At 47.0% G+C, this 25,095-nt stretch overlaps 1 protein-coding gene across 1 annotated transcript in view; it reads left to right on the forward strand.

The window, feature by feature from the left end:
• The window catches only part of LOC133354901 (forkhead box protein F1-A-like), a 32,942-nt gene extending 9,347 nt beyond the window's left edge, over positions 1-23,595 (forward strand). Inside the window, exon 3 of the mRNA XM_061572085.1 lies at positions 21,736-23,595. Coding sequence (XP_061428069.1) covers positions 21,736-21,902 — 167 coding nt within the window. The 3' untranslated portion in view covers positions 21,903-23,595. The remainder of the gene's footprint in view (positions 1-21,735) is intronic.
• Positions 23,596-25,095: the final 1,500 nt, after the last annotated feature.

Raw genomic sequence — 25,095 nt, forward strand, 5'->3', positions numbered from 1 at the left:
GAATGCGTGCTAATATATTAATGTATACAGCTATCTACGCATCCACCGTTTGATCAACAAGCAGTGTGCAATATCTCTATTAGCCAATTAGACAGGACGGTTTGTCGTTAAGATAGCAATTATATATAATTGTACAATTGTTTAGCTGATGGGCTTCAATGCCCAACTTACAAAGGACACATGGGAACGAGCAACGCTGTGGCCGTTGGTGGTGTCACGTGTCTTAGCTGAGGCAGCCTCACTCGATTACTCCGAGTTCATTGCCTGATGATGCTCAATGCAGTTTGAGTAAAAACGTCATCGTACGTTGGTGTTTAATTCTGTCAAGAAGAGTCTTAAGGAGGTGGAGGTGGTCAGAATTTGATTGGTACATTGGGACGTATAAATAAAATTTATAATGATAATGTATTGTATTTGTAAACGTGGCTATCTTGTCGGGAGGTGGAGGGTTAACAACAAATTATAATAGCAGATATCTGCCACGTGGCCCAAGCACAAAAACAAACGTGAATCGTACGAATGCTTGTTGAGGATAATTTTGAATCTGCAAATGTGTATACATTATACGACATGTGGTATACGCGTATAATTTATATGCAACAATTTGCATAATTTACACGTAAGCAATTTAATGTAATAAATATAATTTATAATTAATTTGTATACGTTTCATAAATATCGTAGTTACACATTAAAGCAAAAAATGTGAATGAAACCCCTATTCTGCCACGATTTTGTGAAGTTACAGTCGGTACATCTCGTACGGGATCAGGCCCACAATAACCGCATGGTCTGTTAAAACAAAACAGAAATACCGTACGGTTAAAGCGTTGGTCTTTTTTCATTGCATATTTCTTGACAAATATATTCGTGTAATAACCGGTACAATAATCTAATTTCTAAACAATCTAATTGCCTAATTATTCTTTAAATATTATACAAATTATTTTTAATGATGATGATGATGCTGCCTTTGCGTTGGCCGTGGTGCAAAATAACTCAACACATTCATCAATAACACTGAGACCTTAAAAGACAAAAAAAAAGACACTCAATAGGCGACGTTTCAGGCAATGGTCCTTGCGTTTGGAACGCTCTTCCTTCCGACATTAGGACGCCACTGGAGCTGTGCACTTTTAAATCCTCTGGAATTCTAAATTTAAAAATAATGTATTCATCAGTGCTTTTTGGGTTTAGTTCGTTATCCTTCCCCCGCATCTCCAATTAGCACGGTTGGCTATGTACGGTGCGAAAGAAGTTCAACATACATACACACCTACATGCATACATACACACATACGTACATACACAACAAAAATAAAAGCGGGCCAATACCCGAAACGTCATCTGTTACATATGTTATCCTTATAAGGCTAACGTGTAGTTGACGGAGTTTGTGTTTGTGTTATTCTTTAAATTTCGATTTAAAGCTTTCGTGACTGCAGGGATTCATCTTCTTGGTTCTTTCGGTAAAGTCACGTAGAAGGGAAGTAATAAAATAATAAAATAATATTTTATTACTTACCTTCTACGTGACTTTACCGAAAGAACCAAGAAGATTATTTTTTAAACTTTCTTTCCTGCATTACAACTTGAATTAAGCCTCCATCTATATATATAAAATCGTTCATGTCTGTCTGTCTGTGTGTGTGTGTGTGGACTTTGGCCCATACGCACTTTCATTGGACGGCGGTTGCCCCTGGCAACGGCTAGCCACGCCTTCGCCGCTTTCATTGGACCTGGCAACGGCTAGCCACGCCTTCGCCAAGGGCTGCAGTTTCATTGGACGGCGGTTGCCCCTGCCAACGGCTAGCCACGCCTTCGCCACTTTCATAAGCTCCGTATTTAATTAAATAATAGCCATTACACAGTATTGTTGGAGCGCTAGGGGGGGGGGAAGGAACGCCACCCGTACCCTGCCTCTTCCAAGCCGACAATTTTAGGCGAGGCCGCAGGCTTTGCACGCTACTAGGCCTCGACACCCACCACGCCACTCTGAGGTAAATTCATCAAAGTTTTTCCTACTCTTCACTACACCCCCACCACAATGTGTGCTATTAATATTACTTTTAAACCCAACGCGCCAACAATCGATTACTTTAATGTTCACTGTACAAATACTCATTAAGCTGGGTGAGCGTACTGCCAGTCTATCATGTACACTGTAGCCTGCTTATTAAGCTCGGTGAGCGTACTGCCACTCTATCATGTACACTCTAGCCTGCTTATGAAGCTGAGTGCGTGTACTGGCAGTCTATAATGTGGGCTCTTGCCTGGTTATTATAATCGATTCTTTATATGTTCTTTGTACAAACAGTCATTAAGCTGCTTGAGCGACCCCAGTTCGATTCCAACTCACGCCCACCACCGCTGACGATTATTTGAAACGGACCTGGCCCTCCCCTAGGTCCACTCAGCCTCAAAAGCGTAACTACTGTCGTGTGTCAACATCGTCACTGGGGAGACAAAGGCGGCGGGGCATCGTGGATCCAAGTCCCGGGCGAAGCCGGGTCATGTGTATGTGTGTTTGTGTTTATGTGTATGTCTGTGTGTCTCTATGTATGTGTGTATGTATGTGTATGTATGTGTTTGTGTGTATGACGTCTCCTGGCCAAACCCCATTTGGCGGAGCCAGGAGATTGAATTTTCACCCTCGGGGCTCCTCCAGAAACAACAAAAAACCATTGCGGATGGCCACGTGGAATGTTCGAACGCTCACTGCGGAGGAGAGGCTGCCACTCCTCTGTCGGGAGCTGGACCGGTACCGCCTGGATCTCTGTGGCATTCAGGAGGTCCGGTGGACCGGTTCTGGCTCCTGCCACCATGAGGGGTGGACAGTCCTCTACTCGGGGCAGGAGACTGCCAAACAACAGGGTGTGGCTCTTCTTCTGAACAAAAGAATGAAGGGGGCGTGGGAGCGTGGCGGTGAGGTGTGGGAAGCTGTAAGCCCCAGGATACTTTGGGCTCGCCTTCCCATCAACCAGAGGCGAGGAGTGGTGGTCGTGGTTACTTATGCCCCCACCGAAGACGAACATCCGTGGAGGGATGCAAGCAAAGCCGATGAGTCAGACGCTTTCTATGACCTCCTGTCACAGGTGCTGGCTAAAGTGGCCACTCGGGACAGAGTCATCTTGTTGGGTGACTTCAATGCCCGAGTTGGTCATGATGCTGACACCTGGTCTGGAGTGATTGGAAGGCATGGGCCAGATCAGCTCAATAATAACGGTAGGAGGCTGCTAGATTTGTGTGCAGCCCATGGGCTTGTAATTACCAACACGCTCTTCCGGCATCGGCGCATCCACACAACATCATGGATACATGCCGGGTCCAAGCAAGAACATCTGCTGGACTACATAGTGACGGACCAGCGGATGCGAACCCATGTCCTTGACACCAGGACCTACCGTGGAGCTGATCTGTCCTCTGACCATTGACTAGTCATCTGTAAGATGCGCCTGCCTTTCTTCCACTCCGGTGGTGGGTGTACACCCAGGATCCCATTCCAACCAAAAGTGGCCTGGTCTCAGTTAGCTGATGAAAGTTGCAAGCGAGAATTTCATCATCGCTTGCAGCTGGGGTTGGCATCGTCCCCCACTCCACCTGATGTCGAGGGTAAATGGGCGAGGTTTAGGACTGTGACTCATGCAGCTGCAATGGCTGCTTTGGGTACGCGGTCCAGACCTCCCCAGAAACCCTGGCTGACAGAGGAGGTGTTCAGGTTAATTGAGAAAAAGCGACAGGCCCACTCTCATCGCCTACAGCATCCCACGTCAGAGAATGAGGAGGTTTACCGCAGCCTTCGCTCGGAAGTTCGGAGAGCCGTAAGGCGTTGTAAGGATGGGTGGTGGTCGCGGGTTGCTGAGGAGATGGAGTCTGCCTTAGTGGCCCGTGATCACAAATCACTATTTAACTCCATCAAAAAAGTAACCTGCAGCGCCACACCTATTACCATCATTAGAGGAAAAAACGGTGATCCAATCTCCGACCCCCAGGAACAGGTTTGCAGATTTGCTGAGCATTTCTGTGAGGTCCTGGGGGAGGGAAATTCTCTCAGCCAGGAAAACATCATGGCACAAAGTGGGGATAACCCTGCTGAGGCTGCGGTGCCTCAAATATTGGAAGAGGTCACCCCCTGTGAGTGGCTGGCTGAGGTTCCAGCTGTTGAGGAAGTACTGAGGGCGATCCGGAGTCTGAGACCAGGGAAGGCACCGGGCAGAGATGATCTCCCAAGCGAAATGCTGAGGGAGGGTGGCGTTTGTGCACAGACTGCCCTATATGACATCATAACAACAGTCTGGACCACTGGACGGGTTCCGCAGGACTGGAAGGATGCCCTGGTGGTCCCCCTCTTTAAGAAGGGGGACCGCACAGACTGTAACAACTACAGGGGCATCTCACTCCTCAGTGTGCCGGGTAAGGTCCTGGCAAGGATTATTCAACATCGCCTTGCTAGGCACGCTGAGGAGGGGCTTGCGGAGCCCCAATGCGGTTTCAGGAAAGGGCGGTCCTGCACAGATGCCATATTTTCTGTCCGTCTGCTACAGCAGAGGTGTAGGGAATTCCAAAAAGACCTACATCTCTGCTTTATTGACCTGGTCAAGGCCTATGATACCATCAGTAGGACTGGACTCTGGGTTGTTCTTCGTGCTTTCGGAGTCCCTGACCCTCTGCTCACGATCATTAAGGACCTTCATGATGGTGAGCGGGCCCGGGTAAAACTACGTGGCCGGGAGTCGGAGCCTTTCCCTGTACACCTTGGGGTGCGACAGGGATGTCCTCTGGCTCCCACATTATTTAACATCTATTTTGACCGCGTAGTTCGTGAAGCCTTCAATAGCTGTACCGGGGGAATTTCCGTTTGGTACAGATATAATGGGAGGCTGATCGACGCCCGGGTGCGATCAAGGGATGGCTCCCTATTGGTCAACCACGTTATGTATGCCGATGATTTGGTAATAGCTGCTCATTCAGAAGAGGAGTTGGAGGCGCTGCTGCTGGGACTGGAGCGTGCCACTAAGAGGTGGGGCCTTACCATCAGCCCCACCAAAACCAAGCACCTGCCTGGGTATTTTGTACCATCGGACACTCCACCCCCACAACTCCCAATTGGTGATGGGGCAGTTGTGGAGAGAGTGGAGAGTTTCCCATACCTGGGCAGTGTGCTTATGACCGGCTCCAGTCTATCAGCAGAGGTCTCACTCCGAATCAGTCGAGCGGCAATATCTTTTCATCGGTTGCGTAACGCTGTGTGGAAGCTACCTGGTCTGTCGCTCCGCACGAAGCTTCAGGTCTTCTCGGCCACGGTCATTCCCTCCCTTCTCTACGCTTGCGAGACGTGGACCCCCCTGGTGGAGCATCTTCGCCGGTTGGAAACATTTAGGCTGGCCTGCCTACGATCCATCCTGGGTTTAACCAGGCTGGATTGTGTGAGGAGCTCACAAATCCTTGAAAGATCTGGGCAAAGTCCCATCAGTGAGCTCCTCCGGCAGGCAAGGCTGCGTTGGCTGGGTCATGTAGCCCGCATGCCCAGCCACCGCATGCCTAAACAGCTTTTGTTCGGCCGGATCGAGGGGGCTAGACGGGCGCGGCACGGGCTGGAGAAGAGATGGAGTGATGTGGTACAGGAGGACGTGGAGCTGAGTGGACTTGCCGATGACTGGTACCAGCGGTGTCAAGATCGGCCTCAGTGGAGGAGGCTCGTGAAGGACGCTACTGGGCAGTTGGAGGCAGTCGCCCTCCAACAACAACGGAGGGCGGAGGAGCGACGCTCACAACAACGAGCGGAGCGCCGGGTGGCTAAAGCACAGCAAGTTGGCACAGTAGGGGGCACAGGTGGTGCATCAGCCAGTCATCTCGGTCATCTCGGTCAGTCGACCAGTGGCACCTGGGTCTGCCCCGTGACCTCCTGCCAGCGGGCTTTCGACACTTCACGTGGCCTCAAGGTGCACTTGGCCTGGCACAAGCATCGTGGTGACGTCACCGCCACTTAGTGGCGAATGGCGGTTGTTGTTGTTGTGTGTATGTGTGTGTGTATGTATGTGGGTTTTTTTTTATGTCTTTATGTGTATGTCTGCGTGTCTCTATGTATGTGTGTATGTACGTGTGTGCATGTGTTTGTGTGTATGCATGTGTGTGTCTATGTATGTGTGTGTCTATGTATGTGTGTGTATGTGTGTGTATGTATGTGTGTTATGTGTCTGTCTGTGTCTGCATGTATGTGTGTGTGTATTGTGTATGTGTTTGTGTGCATGTATGTGTGTGTTTGTGTGTATGTGTATGTCTGTGTGTGCCGGACAGGGCAACACTGTCGTGGGCAGTGCTGTGGGGGGAGGGCCAATGCCCATTGGCCTCTCCCCTCATGGCGTCTGTGACCACCACAGTGGCTAAACGGGGGCTCTGGACGGGTGTGAGGGGCTGGTAACCCCTCCACCTTCAATTAACCACCACTAAACCACGAATTAAACATAAACCTGTAACAAATAAGCTTGTGCCGGAGGCCCCGGGGGGACAGGCTTTTATGACGTCTCCTGGCCAAACCTCATTTGGCGGAGCCAGGAGATTGAATTTTCACCCTCGGGGCTCCTCCAGAAACAACAAAAAACCATTGCGGATGGCCACGTGGAATGTTCTAACGCTCACTGCGGAAGAGAGGCTGCCACTCCTCTGTCTGGAGCTGGACCGGTACCGCCTGGATCTCTGTGGCATTCAGGAGGTCCGGTGGACCGGTTCTGGCTCCTGCCACCATGAGGGGTGGACAGTCCTCTACTCGGGGCAGGAGACTGCCAAACAACAGGGTGTGGCTCTTCTTCTGAACAAAAGAATGAAGGGGGCGTGGGAGCGTGGCGGTGAGGTGTGGGAAGCTGTAAGCCCCAGGATACTTTGGGCTCGCCTTCCCATCAACCAGAGGCGAGGAGTGGTGGTCGTGGTTACTTATGCCCCCACCGAAGACGAACATCCGTGGAGGGATGCAGGCAAAGCCGATGAGTCAGACTCTTTCTATGACCTCCTGTCACAGGTGCTGGCTAAAGTGGCCACTCGGGACAGAGTCATCTTGTTGGGTGACTTCAATGCCCGAGTTGGTCATGATGCTGATACCTGGTCTGGAGTGATTGGAAGGCATGGGCCAGATCAGCTCAATAATAACGGTAGGAGGCTGCTAGATTTTTGTGCAGCCCATGGGCTTGTAATTACCAACACGCTCTTCCGGCATCGGCGCATCCACACAACATCATGGATACATGCCGGGTCCAAGCAAGAACATCTGCTGGACTACATAGTGACGGACCAGCGGATGCGAACCCATGTCCTTGACACCAGGACCTACCGTGGAGCTGATCTCTCCTCTGACCATCGACTAGTCATCTGTAAGATGCGCCTGCCTTTCTTCCACTCCGGTGGTGGGTGTACACCCAGGATCCCATTCCAACCAAAAGTGGCCTGGTCTCAGTTAGCTGATGAAAGTTGCAAGCGAGAATTTCATCATCGCTTGCAGCTGGGGTTGGCATCGTCCCCCACTCCACCTGATGTCGAGGGGAAATGGGCGAGGTTTAAGACTGTGACTCATGCAGCTGCAATGGCTGCTTTGGGTACGCGGTCCAGACCTCCCCAGAAACCCTGGCTGACAGAGGAGGTGTTCAGGTTAATTGAGAAAAAGCGTCAGGCCCACTCTCATCGCCTACAGCATCCCACGTCAGAGAATGAGGAGGTTTACCGCAGCCTTCGCTCAGAAGTTCGGAGAGCCGTAAGGCGCTGTAAGGATGGGTGGTGGTCGCGGGTTGCTGAGGAGATGGAGTCTGCCTCAGTGGCCCGTGATCACAAATCACTATTTAACTCCATCAAAAAAGTAACCTGCAGCGCCACACCTATTACCATCATTAGAGGAAAAAACGGTGATCCAATCTCCGACCCCCAGGAACAGGTTTGCAGATTTGCTGAGCATTTCTGTGAGGTCCTGGGGGAGGGAAATTCTCTCAGCCAGGAAAACATCATGGCACAAAGTGGTGATAACCCTGCTGAGGCTGCGGTGCCTCAAATATTGGAAGAGGTCACCCCCTGTGAGTGGCTGGCTGAGGTGCCAGCTGTTGAGGAAGTACTGAGGGCGATCCGGAGTCTGAGACCAGGGAAGGCATCGGGCAGAGATGATCTCCCAAGCGAAATGCTGAGGGAGGGTGGCGTTTGTGCACAGACTGCCCTATATGACATCATAACAACAGTCTGGACCACTGGACGGGTTCCGCAGGACTGGAAGGATGCCCTGGTGGTTCCCCTCTTTAAGAAGGGGGACCGTACCGACTGTAACAACTACAGGGGCATCTCACTCCTCAGTGTGCCGGGTAAGGTCCTGGCAAGGATTATTCAACATCGCCTTGCTAGGCACGCTGAGGAGAGGCTTGCGGAGCCCCAATGCGGTTTCAGGAAAGGGCGGTCCTGCACAGATGCCATATTTTCTGTCCGTCTGCTACAGCAGAGGTGTAGGGAATTCCAAAAAGACCTACATCTCTGCTTTATTGACCTGGTCAAGGCCTATGATACCATCAGTAGGCCTGGGCTCTGGGTTGTTCTTCGTGCTTTCGGAGTCCCTGACCCTCTGCTCACGATCATTAAGGACCTTCATGATGGTGAGCGGGCCCGGGTAAAACTACGTGGCCGGGAGTCGGAGCCTTTCCCTGTACACCTTGGGGTGCGACAGGGATGTCCTCTGGCTCCCACATTATTTAACATCTATTTTGACCGCGTAGTTCGTGAAGCCTTCAATAGCTGTACCGGGGGAATTTCCATTTGGTACAGATATAATGGGAGGCTGATCGACGCCCGGGTGCGATCAAGGGATGGCTCCCTATTGGTCAACCACGTTATGTATGCCGATGATTTGGTAATAGCTGCTCACTCAGAGGAGGAGTTGGAGACGCTGCTGCTGAGACTGGAGCGTGCCACTAAGAGGTGGGGCCTTACCATCAGCCCCACCAAAACTAAGCACCTGCCTGGGTATTTTGTACCATCGGACACTCCACCCCCACAACTCCCAATTGGTGATGGGGCAGTTGTGGAGAGAGTGGAGAGTTTCCCATACCTGGGCAGTGTGCTTATGACCGGCTCCAGTCTATCAGCAGAGGTCTCACTCCGAATCAGTCGAGCGGCAATATCTTTTCATCGGTTACGTAACGCTGTGTGGAAGCTACCTGGTCTGTCGCTCCGCACGAAGCTTCAGGTCTTCTCGGCCACGGTCATTCCCTCCCTTCTCTACGCTTGCGAGACGTGGACCCCCCTGGTGGAGCATCTTCGCCGGTTGGAAACATTTAGGCTGGCCTGCCTACGATCCATCCTGGGTTTAACCAGGCTGGATTGTGTGAGGAGCTCACAAATCCTTGAAAGATCTGGGCAAAGTCCCATCAGTGAGCTCCTCCGGCAGGCAAGGCTGCGTTGGCTGGGTCATGTAGCCCGCATGCCCAGCCACCGCATGCCTAAACAGCTTTTGTTCGGCCGGATCGAGGGGGCTAGACGGGCGCGGCACGGGCTGGAGAAGAGATGGAGTGATGTGGTACAGGAGGACGTGGAGCTGAGTGGACTTGCCGATGACTGGTACCAGCGGTGTCAAGATCGGCCTCAGTGGAGGAGGCTCGTGAAGGACGCTACTGGGCAGTTGGAGGCAGTCGCCCTCCAACAACAACGGAGGGCGGAGGAGCGACGCTCACAACAACGAGCGGAGCGCCGGGTGGCTAAAGCACAGCAAGTTGGCACAGTAGGGGGCACAGGTGGTGCATCAGCCAGTCATCTCGGTCATCTCGGTCAGTCGACCCGTGGCACCTGCTGGGTCTGCCCCGTGACCTCCTGCCAGCGGGCTTTCGACACTTCACGTGGCCTCAAGGTGCACTTGGCCTGGCACAAGCATCGTGGTGACGTCACCGCCACTTAGTGGCGAATGGCGGTTGTTGTTGTTGTTGTATGTGTTTGTATGTGTTTGTGTGTTTACGCTCGCATTACACAAATGTGTTGCTGGTCTAAGGCGTTCCTCGCACAGCATTGCCGCTTTATTATTTCAGTCGTTTACTGCCTTACGCACCCTGAAAGTCGTGTGTGTCTGCAGCAAGCGCGTGTATGTGTACCTATGGACGCGCGCGCGTGTGTTGTGTAGGGGGAACGGTAGTGTAGTGCTTAGCGTGCTGTCTGTGTCTGTGTGTGTGTGTGTGTCTGTCTGTGTCTGTCTGTGTGTGTCTGCGTGTGTCTGTGTGTGTGTCTGTGTGTGTGCGTGTGTGGTGTGTGGGGAGCGGTAGTGTAGTGCTTAGCGTGCTGTCTGTGTGTCTGTGTGTGTGTGTCTGTCTGTGTCTGTCTGTGTGTGTCTGCGTGTGTGGTGTGTGAGGAGCGGTGGGTGTAGTGCTTAACGCTACGCTGCGCTACCAACCCGGCGAACCCAGTTCCATTCCCGCTCACGGCCACCACCGGTGACGATTATTTGAACCTCCCCTAGGTCCACTCAGCCTCAAACGAGTAACTGGTGTGGCGTATTAACATCGGCACTTGGGAGACAAAGGCGGCTGGGCGTGGTAGATCCAAGTCCCGGGCGAAGCCGGGTCATGTGTATGTGTTTATGTGTATGTCTGTGTGTCTGTATGCATGTGTGTATGTATGTGTGTGTATGTGTTTGTGTGTATGTCTGTGTGTGTATGTATGTCGGTTTTGCCGCCGTGGTGGATCCAAGTCCCGGGCGAAGCCGGGTCATGTGTATGTGTTTATGTGTATGTCTGTGTGTCTGTATGCATGTGTGTATGTATGTGTGTGTATGTGTTTGTGTGTATGTCTGTGTGTGTATGTATGTCGGTTTTGCCGCCGTGGTGGATCCAAGTCCCGGGCGAAGCCGGGTCATGTGTATGTGTGTATGTGTTTATGTGTATGTCTGTGTGTCTGTATGCATGTGTGTATGTATGTGTGTGCATGTGTTTGTGTGTATGTATGTGTGTGTGTATGTATGTGGGTTTTTTTGTATGTGTTTATGTGTATGTCTGCGTGCCTGTATGTATGTGTGTATGTACGTCTGTGGATGTGTTTGTGTGTATGTATGTGTGTGTCTATGTATGTGTTTGTATGTGTGTGTATGTATGTGTGTTATGTGTCTGTCTGTGTGTCTGCATGTATGTGTGTGTGTATTGTGTGTGTGTTTGTGTGTTTACGCTCGCATTACACAAATGTATAATGCGGGTCTAAGGCGTTCCTTACACAGCATTGCCGCTTTATTATTTCAGTCGTTTACTGCCGTATGCACCCTGAAAGTCGTGTGTGTCTGCAGCAAGCGCGTGTATGTGTACCTATGGACGCGCGCGCGTGTGTTGTGTAGGGGGAACGGTAGTGTAGTGCTTAGCGTGCTGCCTGTGTCTGTGTGTGTGTGTCTGTGTGTGTGTGTCTGTGTGTGTGTCTGTGTGTGTGTCTGTGTGTGTGCGTGTGTGGTGTGTGGGGAGCGGTAGTGTAGTGGTTAGCGTGCTGTCTGTGTGTGTGTTTCTGTCTGTGTGTGTGTCTGTGTGTGTGTCTGTGCGTGTGTGGTGTGTGAGGAGCGATGGGTGTAGTGCTTAACGCTACGCTGCGCTACCAACCCGGCAAACCCAGTTCGATTCCCGCTCACGGCCACCACCGGTGACGATTATTTGAACCTCCCCTAGGTCGACTCTGCCTCAAACGAGTAACTTAACTACTGTAGCGTATTAACATCGCCACTGGGGAGACAAAGGCGGCCGGCTGTGGTAGATACAAGTCCCGGGCGAAGCCGGGTAGTACAGCTAGTTATTGTATAAATATGCTCATTCTTAGTGTACCTGACAGAATGAGCGTTTTAACAATTCTAGGATGTAAATATGTAATGATTAGAAGTTTTAGAGCAGGCGTGTGTGTTGAGTGAACTGCTATTAAATAACTTGTACGCAAACTTTATTTGAACTGGAAGTACGGAAAGGCATAGAGACAACGATGGGCCGACGTTGGGACAATGGTTCCAACCACATATCAACGGTGACCCAACGTTGGTATGTTTACTGGGACAATACAAATGTGAAATACACGTACAAGGTTATGGGAAACTGATATTGGCATAATTATCACATCGTGAAATTTTATATCGTATAGTAGGCAAGCCTAAAATATAGTTACAATATTTAATGCATGCTGCACATAATTGCAATCAATATTTGTTTTGCGCTAATTATAAAACTAAACGGACAAGCCAGTCTGCTAAGGAGCATCCATTTGTTCGGGGAATGAATTGTACTCAGAAATGTGCACACAGAAACACACAAACGCAAAGACACAAATATACAAAAACACAAATACGTAAACTCACAAATACGCAAACACATAAACACACAAATGTACGTATTACACAAGCACACAGATACACGTATACGTAAACACATAAATACAAAACATACAATACACACAAAATAAAAATACGCATATATACACACCACACACAAATACACAAACACAATACACACGAATACACAAACACACCACATACAAATACACAAACACACCACACACAAATACACAAACACACCACACACAAATGCACAAACATACCACACACAAATACACAAACACACCACACATAAATACACAAACACACCACACACAAATACACAAACACACGACACACAAATACACAAACACACCACATGCAAATACACAAACACACCACACACAAATACACAAACACACCATACACAAACACACAAACACACCACGCACAAATACACAAACACACCACGCACAAATACACAAACACACCACACACAAATACACAAACACACTACACACAAATACACAAACACACCACGCACAAATACACAAACACACCACACACAAATACACAAACACACCACACACAAATACACAAACACACCACACACAAATACACAAACACACAACACACAAATACACAAACACACCACACACGAACACAAACACACCACACACAAACACACCATACACAAACACACCACACACAAACACACCACACACAAACACACCACACACAAATACACAAACACACCACACACAAATACACAAACACACCACACACAAATACACAAACACACCACACACAAATACACAAACACACCACACACAAATACACAAACACACCACACACAAACACACAAACACACCACACACAAACACACAAACACACCACACACAAATACACACAAACACACCACACACAAATACACAAACACACCACACACACATACACAAACACACCACACACAAACACACCACACACAAATACACAAACACCACACACAAATACACAAACCCACACACAAATACACAAACACACCACACACAAATACACAAACACACCACACACAAATACACAAACACACCACACACAAATACACAAACACACCACACACAAATACACAAACACACCACACACAAATACACAAACACACCACACACAAATACACAAACACACCAATACACAAACACACCACACACATACACAAACACACCACCACAAATACACAAACACACACCATACACAAACACACCACACACACATACACAAACACACCACGCACAAATACACAAACACACCACACACAAATACACAAACACACCACACACAATACACAAACACACCACACACAAATACACCAACACACCACACACAAATACACAAACACACCACACACAAATACACAAACACACCATACACAAACACACCACACACAAATACACAAACACATCACACACAAATACACAAACACACCACACACAAATACACAAACACACCACACACAAATACACAAACACACCACACACATACACAAACACACCACACACAAACACACAAACACACCACACACAAATACAAAAACACACCATACACAAACACACCACACACACATACACAAACACACCACACACAAACACACCACACACAAATACACAAACACACCACACACAAATACACAAACACACCACATACAAATACACAAACACACAAATAAACAAACACATCACACACAAATACACAAACACACCACACACAAACACACAAACACACCACACACAAACACACCACACACAAATACACAAACACCACACACAAATACACAAACACACAAATACACAAACACATCACACACAAATACACAAACACACCACACACAAACACACCACACACAAATACACAAACACACCACACACAGATACACAAACACACCACACACAAACACACCACACACACATACACAAACACACCACACACAAATACACAAACACACCACACACAAATACACAAACACACCACACACAAACACACCACACACAAACACACCACATACAAATACGCCACACACAAATACACAAACACACCACACACAAATACACAAACACACCACACACAAATACACAAACACACCACACACAAATACACAAACACACCACACACAAATACACAAACACACCACACACAAACACACCACACACAAACACACCACATACAAATACGCCACACACAAATACACAAACACACCACACACAAATACACAAACACACCACACACAAATACACAAACACACCACACACAAATACACCACACACACCACACACAAATACACAAACACACCACACACAAACACACCACACACAAATACACAAACACACCACACACAAATACACAAACACACCACACACAAACACACCACACACAAATACACAAACACACCAAACACAAATACACAAACACACCACACACAAATACACAAACATACCACACACAAACACACCACATACAAACACACCACGCACAAATGCACAAATACACAAACACACCACACACAAATACACAAACATACCACACACAAACACACAATACACAAACACACCACACACAAATACACAAACACACCACACACAAACACACCAAACACAACCACACACAAATACACAAACACACCACACACAAATACACAAACACACCACACACAAACACACCACACACAAATACACAACCACACAACACACAAATACACAAACACACCATACACAAATACATAAACACACCACACACAATACACAACACACCACACACAAATACACAAACATACCACACACAAATACCAAACACACCACACACAAATACACAAACACACCACACACAAATACACAAACACACCACACACAAATACACAAACACACCACACACAAATACAAAAACACACCACGCACAAATACACAAACACACCACACACAAACACACAACACCCACACACAAACACCACAACATACCACACACAAATACACAACACACCATACACAAACACAAACACACCATAGCACAAATACACAAACACACCACGCACAATACACAAACACACCACACACAAATACACAAACACACCACGCACAAATACACAAACACACCACGCACAAATACACAAACACACCACGCACAAATACACAAACACACCACGCACAAATACACAAACACACCACGCACAAATACACAAACACACCACGCACAAATACACAAACACACCACGCACAAATACACAAACACACCACGCACAAATACACAAACACACCACACACAAATACACAAACACACCATACACAAATACACAAACACACCACGCACAAATACACAAACACACCACACACAAATACACAAACACACCATACACAAATACACAAACACACCACGCACAAATACACAAACACACCACGCACAAATACACAAACACACCACGCACAAATACACAAACACACCACACACAAATACACAAACACACCACGCACAAATACACAAACACACCACGCACAAATACACAAACACACCACACACACATACACAAACACACCACACACAAATACACAAACACACCACGCACAAATACACAAACACACCACGCACAAATACACAAACACACCACACACAAACACACAAACACACCACGCACAAATACACAAACACACCACACGTAAATACACAAACACACCACACACAAATACACAAACACACCATACACAAACACACCACACACACATATACAAACACACCACACACAAACATACCACACACAAACACACAAACATACCACACACAAATACACAAACACACCACACACAAATACACAAACACACCACACACAAATACACAAACACACCACACACAAATACACAAACACACCACACACAAATACACAAACACACCACACACAAACACACCACGCACAAATACACAAACACACCACACACAAATACACAAACACACCACACACAAATACACAAACACATCACACACAAATACACAAACACACCACACACAAACGTACAGACACAGACATTAGGTGCTTGTGCTAACACCATTTGCTTAGAGCAGCATAATGTAACTTTTATATATTCATGAAGTGATTTTGTTTTGGAAGTGCATTTAGTTTCATAATCTCGGTTAAATGCTGCATACATGTGGACATCGGTGTTGCTGAGCCATGGAGTGAGTTTCGTAGCATTGGTTCACAGAGTTTTATTATTTCCGTAAAAAACGTGCAGTGCCTTTGCACGGACGGACAGACAGGCACCGTCTTATCCGTGCTTAGAATCGAGTTGCGTATCTGCTCCCTTAAAGCAACTACAGCGGTGTGAGGCGGAACAGCTGTGACATTGTGAACACGACCAAATTTGGAAAAAAACAAAACATGAAAAAGACAAACGTCTATTTTAAATCAGCTCGAGCCTCCTGTAAATCACGTGACTTCAATGTGGCCACCCCCCACTCTAAGCCCTTTCCCCGCCCCCTGTGGAAACAGACTCTGCTCGTCGGTGCAGCTGCATCAAGGCCCCCGATGCAGCCTCTTCCTCCCCATCCTCATCTCTCCTGATCTTTTGCTCGCGTTTCTCCGTTGATTTCCTCGTATTTGCCATTCGACCTCTTCTCGTTCCAGTTTCCGTTTTCCTCTTCCACGAATTACATCCTCGACCCTAATCCCCTTCCCGCGGTGTGCCACGGGAACAAAGTTTACGAACTACAATTATTACAAAAGCTCGGCTCCACGGCGCAGCCCTGTAGGGTACTTCGCCCAAATATAAAACAAGTTCGCAAGCACCGACGGAATTAGAAATCACAATTGAACAGCCAGGACTTCAGATCTCACTCGATATTTTCCGGTACGCTGCTAGACTGGCTTGAAGTAGGGACTATCAGCATAAGGCACTACCGCTAGAGTATAGGGCACATCTGTCCATACTAATGCAATATTATTGAACCGTATAATCCTATAAGCAGGTTTATTTATATATAAACGGCGAGATTGATGTGGCGTGTCAAAATAATTCCCAGAACGGGGTTCCAGATTCTTCCGGCTGAAATTAAGCACCGCTGGTGGTAGCAACCACGAACTTAGAATCACAAACAAGTTCCAAGACAACCAATCTCAATGCATGCACTGAGGCGTACAATAACATACAATGCAGTACAATGTGGATGTGTATAGCCTCTGTCAATGCGGCTGAATCTGGAGACGCTGCACAGAAACAGAGAGCGTGTTTATTTGAATAGAGTCTGCAGTCAGTCAGTCACAGGCAGAGGAATAAAACAAATATATATATATATATATCTTAGGCCTAAAATTAAACAGGGGAAGGCAGTGGACAGCAATTGATGGCGGGGGGAAGGAAGTTCCAGATCTGACTTAGCGTGTGTTTCACTTCTTTCGCACCGTACGTAGCCAACAATTCTCATCGGGAGGCGCGAGACTGTGGGGGAAGCGGTGAATTAGCGGCTTCCCACTGAGCGAAGGCTGTCGACGAGTTGGTGGCATCAAACAGAAGGCCGCACAACAACTCGGCCTCGGAGCAGCCCATACAGCGCCCGTTTTTATACGTGGTGGATGGCCACGCATGCAAGCACGATGCATGCCCAGCCCAGCTGAACTTCCGAGATCTGAGGAGATAGCCGTGAGATGCGGGTGATTTGATCGAAGTTTGGGATTGTGCGCGTGGGAGCGGTGGCGCAGCGGTTAGCGTCCCGCGCTTAGAACCCGGTGACCCGGTGTCGATTATCTGAACCGGTACTGGACATCCCCTAGGTCGACTCAGCCTCAAATGAGTACCTGGTGCGGTGTGTAAACATCGCCATTAGGGAGACAAAGGCGGTCGGGGGTTGTGCTGGCCACCCACCCCTCGAGTGGCGTGCCAGCCTTCATAGATGATACTCGCTAACATCACTTTCCTCGACAGACTGTTAAGGCTGTACGGGTGAGCTTTGTCTTTGTGCAGGGATTACATTCTCATTCGATATTTTCCGGAAGGCTGCCAGGGTTGGCTTGGAGAGTGGGGCTCATCGGCGTAGGACACTTCCAGTTGAATAATTGTATCATGTATTCCACACCACCGCAGTATCACGGGGGAAGAGCGCAGGTTCGAGATGGATGTTGTCGCACCAACATAATTCCTGGAACAGCGTTCCGGACTTGTTCCGGCTGAAATTTAAACACTGGGTGTGTAAACTCTGCGCCGAGTGCTAAAACACTCGCCGTCCGCGAGACTTTCTGCAATAGCTCCCATTCCGCCCCCCGACACCAGACTCCAGGATCCAGCCACCCTTACAAAGCCCACACAAACCCCAGCCCCGTGCGGGTCCCGTTCGGCTGCTGTGCTCTCCGGGACCACCCACGATTTGTATCTCTCCCCTCCTGTGGAGCGTGAAGGAAAGCAGACTTCTCTCTCTCTCTCTCACGCACACACGCCCAGCGCACAGTGACACACTCGGTACGCACAGGACGTACGCACGCACGGAGCTAATTTTATAACGTGTATAAATATACTGGAGTAAACATACGGACATTTGCTGTGGGGGGGGGGGGCGGAGCGGTGGTGCAATGGTGAGCGGACTGCGCTTCGAATGCGATGAGTCAGCTAGCATCAGTCAGTGGCGAGTGACGTTTGAATCATTACTGCCCTCCCCCCTCCCCCATAACGAACCTGCACTGACCAGAGTGGTGAAGTATAGTTAAACAAATCCCCCGTAAACAACATGTTGGACAGACCTTCGTCCAGCAGTGGATTGACCGACGGTTGTAAATGATTCATGATGATTTACAGCGGTGGATGATGAGTGGTGCTGCGGTTAGGGCACTTGGCAAACAAGCGGAAAGTTCACAAGTTCAAATCATGGTTGGGGGCCGACTCGGCCACATCATCTCTCTGAGGTCGATAAAGTGTATTATGTTATGTTGAACTTGAAAGGAAGGCTTAACAGAATGGCTTGACGACTTAAGCGATTGGTGCCAGAAAGATGTGGCAATACTTGAGCATATTGGCAAGACAGAGGAAAGTGGAAACAAATGCCATGTGCAGTGGGCATCTAAGGGCTACCTGCCCATGGATCATGATGAACTTCTTTCGCACCGTACGTAGCCAACCGTCCTTGAGAGAGTGACCCTGCCATGTACTCCATCTACCACTGACTCAGGGATGGCGGCAGATACAATAACTGCACTGCCTTACATGTATGAGGGCATGTAAACAATACGAATATCTTGTTTTACCCCAGCTGCCGCTGAGACCTTCCTCCATGCCTGAGTCACATCCTGACTCCACTGCTGCGACTCCAAACTTGATTTGAAGCTTTCGTGACTGCAGGAATTTATTCTTTGGTTCTTTCGGTAAAGTCACGTAATTCTAGATTTGAAGCTTTCGTGACTGCAAGAATTCATACTCTTATGTTTTTTCGGTAAAGTCACGTAGGTAAAAAAATTTAATTAAAAGTTAATAAAAGTAATTTCCATTATTACTTTTATTAACTTTTAAATTTATTTTTTACCTACGTGACTTTACCGAAAAAACCTAAGAGTATGAAAGTCACGTAACTTTACCGAAAGAACCAAAAACGACTGCGACTCCGTACAGCCTCCCCCATCCCTCATCGACTTTGCCGGTCTCCTGACCCGCACCCGTAAACGAGACATCAACCCCAATACTCCGATTCCTCTGCCTGCTCCCAAACCAACCCCGGATCTATTCCCGAGATGTTAACTACCTCGCCTGGTATGGAGGAGGTCGTGGGTTCGTTCCCGGCCCTGACGCCTGCTGTATATTTGGAGCTTGCATGTTTTCCCCGTGGTCGCGTGGATTTTTCTCCAGGTCCTCCCATTTTCCCTCCACATTAAGAAACACGCGTTTAGAATATTTGGCTGGTATAAATGTCCACATGATGACGAGCCACTTCGTTCAGCTATCATTTGTGGCCAGGTCGCTTCTGAAAAAAAGCTATATAACTCAGTGGGCCTTACCTAGTAAAATAAAATAAATATATTTTTTTAAATAGTTAAACTTACGAGTGATCCCGATCAGCCCCAAGATCTAAATCACCGAACCCTTGCAGATGCCCAATGCCTCAACTCCTCCTATTTATTCGGAGCAATGGCAAACAAGTTTGATTTTTAACCGAGCTTACGCCATTTCTAACGTGTCCTATAAATCGTTGTTTCTCAGATGCCCGGTGTCTTCTGCATTTCAGATATATTTAACATTATAATGGCTAGTCAATGTACGGTAAATCCAATCGTACATTTCCCGAAATGAGTGACTTTGTGGCCATGCAAGCCACTGCAGCTATGCACTTTTAAATCTTCATTGGAAACTCATTTCATTAGAACTGCTTCTTGTGTTTAGTTTGTTGTCCTTCCGCTGTACCTCCGATTAGCACGGTTGGCTATGTATGGTGCAAAAGAAGTTAAACATACGTACATACATACAACACAAACTATGAACCCTATTGTAAACCAATGTAGTGAGCGCACTACAGGGCTCTGATGACAAGGCTTTACTCTTTGTTCTTTCGGTAAAGTCACGTAGAAATTAAATTTAATAAATCATACAACACACGACGTTTCGATTGCAACACAAGCAAACGTCCTCAGGCAAGCTCGGAGAGAGAGAGAGACAAACACAGACACGGAGAGAGAGAGACACACAGACACAAAGAGAAACAAGGCCTCTGTGGTGAGGCATTATATAGAGAGGGGGGGGGGGGCAGAGAAATAAGCAAGTCAATGAGAGCGGCACGGGGAGTGAATGGAGTAAACGGCAGGGGGAGAGAAATTGGAAGTTTGAGAAAATAAACCTAGTAAACTTAGAAATGTAATGCAATGCAACACAGAGAAGCGGCTAACTCAACAGTTAACACATTAGCTGGTTGATTACGTTCTTCCAAAGATTGCTAAGTTAGAAGTTAAGTCTTGAGTAGTGTGGAAATCCTCCCCGTAGAGGTGGTTCAAATTCTTAGGTTTTTTCGGTAAAGTCACGTAGGTCAAAAATTTAAATAAAATAAAATCACGACGTTTCGGATTTATTTTATTTTTTACCTACGTGACTTTACCGAAAAAACCTAAGAATATGAATCCTTGCAGTCACGAAAGCTTCAAGTCTAGGTGGTTCAAACTTGATTTGAAGCTTTCGTGACTGCAGGAATTACTCTTTGGTTCTTTCGGTAAAGTCACGGAGTCGTGCTATCTGTTGATGTGCCTCCTGGGCGACCTTGGGATTTGTTTAACCCAGAAGTCGGCAACCTGCGGCTCCGGAGCTGTTAAGGGCTACTTCTTGACTCTATTTATCAAAAACCGTTTCGTTTTCACGTGCATTGCGGCTCTTTAAATATTGGTACCGAATTCGAAAAAAAGGCTCTTATTTTTATTTTGGTGGCCGATCCTTGGTTTAATCACACACGCATTTTTTTTCCCGCAGAAGACTTCCCGCTGTTCCTGTGCCCCTCTCCACCTGAAGACAGAAAGGACTTTACCTTGGGCTTAACGAACGCCGGCCACGCCAGACAGCCCACGCACCTGGGCGACCAGTCCCTGTGTACACCTGGCCATGCCTCTTCGTACGACGTCAAGCCCTGCCTCATCTGAGACGAAGACCCGCGGCCATCTGGGAGGCCCCGAATGGCCCGTCGAAGTTGTTCGGAAGTTGAGACCTCAACGTTTTGATGGCCTGGGAGCATGATTTACATCCAAAAGGAGTGATGATGAACTCTGGACGCTGAGGAATTAGGCAAGAGTTAAGATGAAGTGTGAACGTGTCGACAGTGCCCATCTGAGCTTCAGGAATCAGTCGTGCTATCTGTTGATGTGCCTCCTGGGCAGCCTTAGATGGCACCGATGTTGTTGCCGATTTTGTACTCAACAAGAACACTACGGTATGTGTAAAAAAACATATATTTTTAAATGTTTTATCATGTCAATGTAACATGTTTTATTCAAACAGCCTATTGGAATGGTGGACCAAAGTTTTCCAACAGCCTTTATTTCAGCAGCCAAACGCTGTAATGCAATGGGTTCCACCTCTCTGGGTCTCATCGGCAGAATATGGCCCTGCTAAACATATGCACCCGAATTTCCTGATGTAATAGGCAAGAGTCCTTTCACGGATACTGGGTGGCCTGTTCATATTGACGTATGCAGTAATAATCAAAACGATGCCCTTGACGTATCAAGGCGATTTTAATGAGGGTGCTTGCCATATGTAGCTCTGCTATTGTTCGCTGTCGTTGCTTAGCATGATGACGTTGGTGTGTTTACAATTAATTTTACAGATTGTTGCTTGTACTGCCATTTGATAGAAACTGTTTCAAACGCATCGTAGCACGTGCTGCCCTTGTAGCACACGAGCAGCCTGCGCACGTGATCGTCTGTCCGTCCCTCCAGCCAGCCAGCGAGCAAAACTTGTTATAATATATTAGCACGGACATTTTTTTAAGTTTTAGTGTTCCCCGGCACAATTGAGCCTTTTGGTAGTGTCACATCAGTGTTGGCAGTCCAGTCTATTGTGTAAATTCCACATTCGTATGGCTGGAGGGTCAGTACATCTGTTGGACAACGAATGCTTAACTTCTAACCAAGCAAATGTCGGCGTCCAAAGTGGTGCTTTTGTTCCTGGCACCAGATTGATGATGGTGATGATTGTGAAGTTGGAGTTGACCCCGGATGGCGTTGAACTCATGTTGCTGCGGTATATTTCAGTATTAATTAAACATATCTATTAAATGATAATTATAGACTCTATCAAAGCATAAAACAATGAACAAATTATAATTTGTTAAATTGATTATAATCAAACGTGGCAATTATCTGTGATCAGTTCAAATGAGGTAACTTTTGACACATTTCCTCCAAAATTCGGCGAATCATGAGTTACATTGCAAGCTGATTTTGAGATGTATATATATTTAAATCTTAAATCCAAATGTTTAGCTTTACAAAGATTCCAAAGCCATCGTTTCTTACCTAAAAGCGTCGCCTAGTTTGAGTGTCCTACCTGGGCCCGGTCATCCAGGCAAGAGGGGGACGGGGAACAATGAAGGCCTAATTAGTAAGATGACATCATTGATGTTAATAAGTAATTATTTACTCTTACAACTTAAATTGTAAAGTTATTTTTTACTATGCAACAGATTAACAATTTGTTAGTACTATTTACCTACTTATGTGCTTTATATTCCGAATGTTTTTGTTGTAAATATTTGCAAGTGTTTTCTCACCGTATGATAAGCTCTCTATATTTGTAATATTTGCTTTCGAATAAAACCACCAATTTAATATAAAATAGTAGGCACACGTTTGGTATTGAAATGTTATTAAATGTTACGTTCGTTATTTATTACGTTTATAATGTGAAGTTATAGCGGTGTTCGTTGCATACAGATGAAAAGTTATAGCTTTAAAGACGTGCTATTTTTTAAACGTGTAATGCACAATGTGTACGCGAGATTAATTAATTTCCGGAAATGTATCCATTCTCTCAAAATTCAACTCTATTCCCGCACCTCCGTTTACCACCATTGGTTACGTACGGTGCGAAAGAAGTTCAAATCCAAACCATGATCAACTCAGCGGCAAGTTTCCCCAAACTCCTGTCTTCACGACCACCACCACCACGCGTTCACCAAGTTACCCCTCCACATTCAAATACAAATCGAATGGTTTTACACTGCACGCGCCGGATGATTGTTAAACACGTCCCTTGAGGAGGAGGAGCATGGGCCATCACGCAGACTCAGGTCATCCTCGCAGCACAAGGCGTTTGGCTGTCCAGCCATCGAACAAAGACGGCCAATTACATCGTGCGCCGTCTGGAACGTTCTCCCTTCCGATATTTGGAAGACACTGGAGCTATCCACTTTTAAATCATCGCGATTGAAAACTAATTTCTTTAGAACTTTTTTTCATTTAGTTTGTTGTCCTTCCCCTGCATACTCCGATTAACACGGTTGGCTTACGTCAAAGCCGTAGCCATGGAGTCAACATTGGGGGGGACCAAATCTTTCAGGAGGTCTGGGGGTCCCCCCCCCCCAGAAAAAAATTAATCTAAATTTGAAAACTAATTTCCTACCTAAAATATAAAAAATTCACTAACACATGGGATGGACTTTTTATTTATTTTTACAATAATGTCTTATAGAGTATTGTATTACATTGCTGTTTTTCTTTTTTACCTGTTCTTGCTTCATTGTATATAATGGCAGAGATTAGGGATTAATAAAGTACAACCACAATCATATAAACAGAAATTTATTTTATAGCAATATATTGGGGGGGGGGGGACATTTTGAGCATATTTGAATATATTGGGGGGGGATGTGTCCCCCCCCAATATACACACATGTATATTATAATTACGTTATTGGCTTACGTACAGTGTGAAATAAAGTTAACAAAGACAAAGATCCCCCGTATAGCCTACGTCACGTGGAGTACGTATATACACACACACGCGGAACAAGTGTACACTCCCACACAGAACACGTGTACATACACACCGAACACGTATACACACGCACGCTGAACACGTGTGCATACACACACACACGGAACACGTGCACATACAAACACACGGAACACGTACATACACACACACACACACACGGAACACGTGTGCATACATACACACACACGGAACACGTATACACACACGTGGAACACGTGTACACACACATGGGAGACGTACACACACACGGAACACGTTTACACACACACGCTGAACGCGTGTACACACACACGGGAGACGTACACACACACGAAACACGTTTACACAAAACATGGGAGA

This window comes from Lethenteron reissneri, chromosome 49 (assembly GCF_015708825.2).
Source record: "Lethenteron reissneri isolate LAM-NWPU_2019-01 chromosome 49, ASM1570882v1, whole genome shotgun sequence".
In the NCBI taxonomy this organism is placed as follows: domain Eukaryota; kingdom Metazoa; phylum Chordata; class Hyperoartia; order Petromyzontiformes; family Petromyzontidae; genus Lethenteron; species Lethenteron reissneri.